Genomic DNA, 7140 nt, shown 5'->3' on the forward strand with positions numbered 1-7140 from the left:
AGCTTTCTTTTTTGTTTTTTTGTTTTTGTTTTATTTTTGTGTTATGAACAGACACCTGAAAAAAAAAATTTGTGTATAAATTTACCTGTTTTGTGCCTTGGTCTACCAGGAGAGACAAGACCAAACTTCAAACACAATTTTCTCAAAACGTTCAGTTTTCGTGGACATGCATATTTGTGCAACGAAACACACGCACTTCCCATCAGCATAATGACACCAAATTTTGTGTACTAATGTAAAAATGGCTGCTGAGTGCAATAAGACAATCAGGGTTATTCTATCTCAATTACTTTACCTGCTACATGTGTGAGATGTGAACTGTCATTGCGAGTGAAAAAACGCCTTTTTTGATTGAGTGGTGAGTGAATATTATAAATTTTTTACCAAAGCTTTCATGTGTTTATTGCACTCTCTGGTCACTGAAGTGAAATTCTGTTATATCAGACACTTCTCAGAGAGGCAGCTTCTATGAGATCTTGAGTGCGAAATGGAGCTACCCTTTAGAACATTAAAGATATTCATAACTTTAATTCTAGTCAAGCTATTTACTTAAAAATTGGTGCGTGGCATACCTTTGATGTCTTCTCTCTTTGTGCCATACTTAGAAGTTGAGAAACAAAAAAATACCCCCAAATCTATGCCTAGCGCTACCTTATGCCACTAGAGCACAGAAGTCCTTTTCACTTCATACGACGTTTAGAAGTACTTGTACTTGGCTGTACATGTTATTAGTTTAACAAAATACTCAATTTTCATATCAACTTTAAAACTAGAAAACTAGAATGAACATAATATCAACGTGTCAACCGGGTGTAACAAAACTTGTACATCTATCTAGATCCAGAGAAAACAGCTAAATGTTGCAGTGTGATTGCGGCGATAGCCAGTCTCCTTTACCGCGGATTTAAAAAGAATTTTTAATTACACTTAAAGATTTTTTTTAATGCCCAAGATACACCAGAATAATATGATTTAAACAGCGTTCTCACTGCGATCCGCAATCGACTTATCGTCCTTTAAGCATGTTTAAATGTTATATTTTTGACTGTCAGTGAAGGATCCACGATAGTGTAATGGGTAAGACAGTTTCTTCTCACGCGAACATGCGGGGTTCGAATCTGCCGTTAGGACTTTTTTTCTTTTTCTTTTAACCCGCAGCTTTATAATTACAAATACAGAACACATTTTAACGTTCATATTTGTTGTTGTTGTTGTTGTGTTTTTTTGTGTGTGTTTTTTTGTTGTTGTTTTTTTTAGTGTATCACAAGTGTCTTGAAGGCCTTGCCTCTCTTGTTTTACTTCACTCTTAAAAGTTTCACTTTTTTTTTAACATGGGTGACCAGATAATGATGTCGAGATCACTGTCCATTGTGTAGTTCAAACTACCGACAACCAGCAGCTTTTTGTCTGTCTATTGACTCAAGGTATGCTGTGAATGTTTAAAAACACGTACGTTTGAGATACCGTCATTCGGTGCGTATACATTTACAACAATAAAGTTAAGTTCTTTCGGCTGCATGGGTACTGTTAATATTCTGTGTTGTTTGTCTTCCACTTTTACTTCCGCAGAAAAAAAAAAAAAGTTTTGAAACTGGGATAATCCCCCCTGTGCAGATCTCCATTCCCCTGACACACGAGTTTCCCTCCCCATTGTCTTCCCCGTGTTAGACATCCTTTTTGGTTATGTCACATTCTTGAATACATGATCAACGTCACATTTCTGACTTCTAAAACAAGTGACTTTTGACCTAAACTTTTTCTGCTGCCACACAAAGTTGTGCGGTTAGTACAGTGTTTCTGCTGAAAAGCCGGCAGTTAATCGTTCAGGACAAACACTGCCAAAGTTCTCTTACCTTCCGTCTCCGAGGCATTCATGTATGGATGCTGTAGGATGTTCGCCAGTCCAACAATTGTTCTTAAAAGGGCACAGTAACGCGAGAGAATGGAAAAGGGAAAATAAAAGAAGAAAGGGAGAAAAGAAAAACCGAAAGAAGAAAAAAGATATAAACGTTGTGAAAGATAGCCAAAAAGGGAGAGAAAGAGAAGCCTTGGATCCAAACCACAGCAGAGAAGAGCAAATTCAGATCAAAACACCGACAGCTCACAAGTCCAGAAAAACCAAACAGTGAAGTTAGATGGGTTTGTAACGCAGCGTGCACAGCGCACAGAGCACCAGGAAAAGACGTCTTGCTGACTCCAGCCTAAAAACTCGTCTCCTATAGAATAATATGTACACGTATGTGCTCGTTGAGGTTGTGCATGTGCTGAATACGTACGCTTGCATCAAGATGTGAATATCAGTATCGCCATCGTTATTATGATTATATATGGAATGAGTTTCTGCTTGAATGCACGCCTTTTCGAAAATTATTCCTGACACCCCTCAGGGCATACACATCTATTCGACACAGGAAATATTCACTGCATAAAACCTTTTACACATGTCATCGCCGAAAGGGTTGCACCATAGCCTTATAAGACTGGTGCACTCTTGAAAAATATCGAATATGCAAAATCAAGATTTTGAGATATAATGACCTCCGATACATAAATTTCAAACAAACAATGGATTGTATCAAGCGAGACTGACAACCACATAGCCACAAGAAGACAGTTTGCTGATTACCCTATTGTATGTTATTGTATGATGTTCAATAGTGTCATTATTATCATAACTGGCAGAATTGGTCTACTGACGATTTTACAATTACTCTTCACAATATCACATACACTCACACACACTCATCTCGAAAAGAAAAATGTTATTTTTTTCGCATTCTGTTGATTGACTTTTCTTCTCTTTTTAAAACTTTTCAACGGAATCGGATGTCCCTGAAGCTTTTAGAGCTTGGTGTCGATCCGAAGTTAATTCTGTGAATTGTCAGCTTTCATGCAAAAGAAATGGTCATTGATTTTCGTAGGAACCCAACTGCAGTCCCTGATTTTGTTTATCGATGGTGTGAAAGTGTTATGTGTGAGCGAGTACATGTATCTGGGATCACGTTAAGACAGGCTAACAGTCTGAGCCAAAACTGAAAGCAATACACAAAGAAAATGTCAACCACGTTTGTACTGCCTACAGAAGCTTCGTTCTCTCAAGGTGAACAAAACCGTTCTGCACTCTTTTTTTTTTTCTTCTTCTTTTTTTCTTTTTTTTTCTTTTTTTTTACAGATGCTATATTGAATCTGTTCATCCTTTTGGCTGGTACCATGGACTGTGCGTGAAGAGCAGAATTGTTCTTGACGGGGTGTTGGATGAGAGAGAGAAAGCCATGAATGAGAGGGGGGGGGGGGGGGGGGAGTCTGGCTGACTTGTACGAATGTCGTGTTATGAGCGTAGCAAAGGCTATCTTATTGGACACTACCCGTGTTCTCGAGAAACATTATGAACTGATTCTGTCTGGCCGAGGTTTGGGTTCCACAATGGGAAGGAACTCCAGCTGTACACCAGCATACATCCAGACAATGACAGAGAGATGAAGTGTATTGGTGTGTGTATGGAATGTGATGAGTTATATCTGCGCGAATGCAAATTCAGGAATGCGTACGTGTGTGCCTGTGTGTGTGTGTGTGTGTGTGTGTGTGTGTGTGTGTGTGTGTGTGTCTGTGTGTGTGTGTGTGTGTGTGTGTGTGTGTGTGTGTGTGTGTGTGTGTGTGTGTCTGCTGTGTGTATGTGCGTGAGTGTGTGTGTGTGTGTCTGCGTGTGTGTCTGCGTGTGTGTGTGTGTGTGTATGTGTGTGTCTGTGTCTGTGTGTGTGCGCGCGCGTGTGTCTGTGTTTGTGTGTGTGTGTGCGTGTGTCTATTAGTGTGTGTGTCTGTGTCTGTGTCTGGGCGCGCGCGCGTGTGTGTGTGTGTGATGACAGAATTTTACATGAAACCACTGACTAGTCTGTGTCTTACCTTCGCACGCCGCATTTTCGGTCTGAGATGTCTTTGAATACACGCATGTCTTAGCTTGTATGACTGTGATTCTTCTTTTTTTTTTTTTTTTTACTTTTGTGTGCTGCATTTTTTGCCTTATGCATTGTCTTTCGTGTATATACGCAAGCAGCAGATCAAATACGCACGGTGAAGATCCTGTATTCTATGTCAGCGTTCGGTGCGCTATGGAAACAAGAACATACCCAACATGCACACCACCGAAAACGGAGTATGGCTGCCTGCATGGCGAGGTTAAAAACGGTCATACACGTGACAGCCCACTCGTGTGCATGCAAGGGAACGTGGGAGTTGCAGCCCACGAACAAAGAAGAAGAAGAAGTCATGACACCATTCATTCAACTAACTTGTGTACATTCTCTCTCTATCTCTTTTTTCTCGCACACACACACACACACACACACACACACACACACACACACACACACACACACACACATCAAAAACAACAACAACAACAGCAAAGAAACTTACAAACATAAGCACAATCACATAACACGTTTTATATCCTAGAATTTTTTTATTTTAAAACCACATGAGAAAGGCATCAGAACTGTTTCAGTAGAAGAGTCTTCAGAAAAATGCAGTACTTAGAACAAGGGGAAGGGAGACTTGATGCTGACGTGCAGGGACGAGGTCTGTCAGAGAGACATTCAGGGCCAATGTCTGAGACAGATCAGAAGCTGACTGAACTGAAATTCTGAACTGACTGGGAGAGCCGATGCAAGCATCTGTGGTATAATAGAAGTTACCCGTTCTACAAAATTGCACTATTTTTGTGTGTTTCCCCAGACTATTAACACGTTAAGCACAATCATCCCTCTAAATTAAAGGCAGAAAATCATGATGACTTTGCAAGATATACATAGTAACCAACTGAAAGAGAATATGGCATAGTCAGAATGTTTAGAACACAAGTAAAGTCCAAAGAGAAATTAGACTTCAGTCAGCAGCGTTGCAGTGAATCAAGAACTCCCTTGGATGTAAGATGAAGCATCCCTGGTCTTGAAATTCGCATAGTCCTGGAAAATAACAACGGATAGCAGTCGATAATTTGCACAACCATTCTTCACGAATGGTGAAAAAACAACAACAACAAAACAAGTACGTTAATACTTAGTGCAAGGGATTAGCATTTTGGCGATTCCTGTTCTCCTGTGCACCAAACAGTGATGAGGTTGTAGAAACAAAACAAAGCAGGAAAACAAAGATCGACCAGATAAAAGGTGGAGATTTTCCCGATCTCTCAGGTCGACATATTACGTGCCGACCTGTTAGTGCCTTAACCCCCATTTGTATGCACAAAACACAGAAGATAAAACACTCTCGCTACAGATACTGAAACCTGCAATAGTGCTCAGGGCTATGTTTAGTTTGTCAGTGTCAGGTTGTAGAGACACGAAAATGCCCAACATACACATCCAAAAATTGGAGTGTGGCTGGCAATATGGCGTGGTGGAAAGCAGCACAGACCAATGGGTAAAATCCCACTCATAGTCAGGAGAGAATGTGGGAGCTGTGGACCATGAAGGCAGAAATATAGAAAGAAAGAAACGAACAAATAAAGTTAAAAAACGAAGAAAAAAAGTGGAGATATAGAGAAAAGGAAGGAAAGAAGGGGAGAAAAAGGGAAGGAAGGAAGGAAGGAAGGAAAGAAAGATGTAAGAACGTGTTTGATTATATGATATTCGATTTCTATAATGTATGCTTCACATCACACACACGCACGCACACACACACACACACACACACACACACACACACACACACACACGTACACACACACACACACACACACACACACACACACACACACACACGTACACACACGCACACACACACACACACACACACACACACACACACACACACACTCGCAGAGAGCGAGAGAGAGAGAGAGAGAGAGAGAGAGAGAGAGGTGAGAAATTGACACTTTTATGTCATTGGCCACACACACACACACACACACACACACACACACACACGACAACACTCCACATAATAGCACAGCACAGCACACTACCCCACACCACCCCAGACCACAAAAGAACACAAAATGAATACAGCTGTACCTGACGATTGTTGGCTTTGAAACCGTCAATCGGAACTCCAGTGTCTGCAAAACACGAACGCAATGAATCAAGACATCATTTATACAGATGAGGACAGGGGTGGAGGCGGGCGGGGAGGGGGGGGGGGGTGCTGTCGGGGCGGGAAGTGGAGGTGGTGGAGGGGAAAGATACATGAGGACCAGAGAGAACGATATAAATGGGTTTCCGATGGTTAACATTACGATTTAATTCAATGATAATGTGTACATCGTTCTGCGACCCAAACCTCGTGTCAACTATCCTCATGGGCGCGCGCGCGCACTGCGAGTATGAGTGCGCGCGCCCGTGAGGATAGTTGACATGAGTTTTGCGAGTATGAGTGCGCGCGCGCGCGCGCGCGCGTGTGTATTTTTGTGTGTGCGTCTGTTTTTATTTTCTTTTATTTGCTTGCTTGCTTGTTTGTTTTTGCATGTACACGCACAAACAGAGAGAGAGAGAGAAAGAGACAGAGTGAGGAAATAAAGAGATGGAGAGTCTTGCAGCGACCTGATAATCATCTCTTCTTCTTCTTCCTCCCCCTCCTTCTCCTCCTCGTCTTCCACCTTTTATTCTTCTTTTTGTTCTTCTTATGCGTATTGATATTTCTGTTTATTTACGTTGTTATTGATGTTGTTGTTGTTCTTCTTCTTATGCATATTGATATTGCTGTTTATTTACGTTGTTATTGATGTTGTTATTGATGTTGTTGTTGTTGTTGTTGTTCTTGTTCTTCTTCTTCTTATGCATATTGATACTGCTGTTTATTTACGTTGTTATTGATGTTGTTGTTGTTGTTATTGTTCTCATTAATATCGGCGTCGTCTTCATCAGCAGCAGCAGTACCAGTGCCACCACCACCATCAGTAGTAGTAGTTGTTGTTGCTGTTGTTGTTGTACAGTTCTCTAGTGGTTGTTATTGTTGTTGCTGCACATAGTTGCTGTCAGAAGTAACAGCAGCAGTAGAAGTGGTAGTGCGACACCTGTGGGTGCCTGTGTGCTTCCAGCTCTGGGCTGTGGAGTCACGTGCTCTGTCCTCGCTCAGTTCACAGACCTCATCACCGTCGGCTCCCGACGGACTACCAAGAAGGGGTAGTGTCAGCAATTATTAGCA

The 7140-nt window shown here is 41.5% G+C and overlaps 1 protein-coding gene across 1 annotated transcript in view; it reads right to left on the reverse strand.

Annotated features, from left to right (window-relative positions):
* Window positions 1-2165, reverse strand: part of LOC143288105 (uncharacterized) — a 33114-nt gene extending 30949 nt beyond the window's left edge. The window contains exon 1 of the mRNA XM_076596392.1: window positions 1854-2165. Coding sequence (XP_076452507.1) covers window positions 1854-1871 — 18 coding nt within the window. The 5' untranslated portion in view covers window positions 1872-2165. The remainder of the gene's footprint in view (window positions 1-1853) is intronic.
* Window positions 2166-7140: the final 4975 nt, after the last annotated feature.

The sequence above is a fragment of the Babylonia areolata genome, chromosome 12, assembly GCF_041734735.1.
Source record: "Babylonia areolata isolate BAREFJ2019XMU chromosome 12, ASM4173473v1, whole genome shotgun sequence".
NCBI classification, from domain to species: domain Eukaryota; kingdom Metazoa; phylum Mollusca; class Gastropoda; order Neogastropoda; family Buccinidae; genus Babylonia; species Babylonia areolata.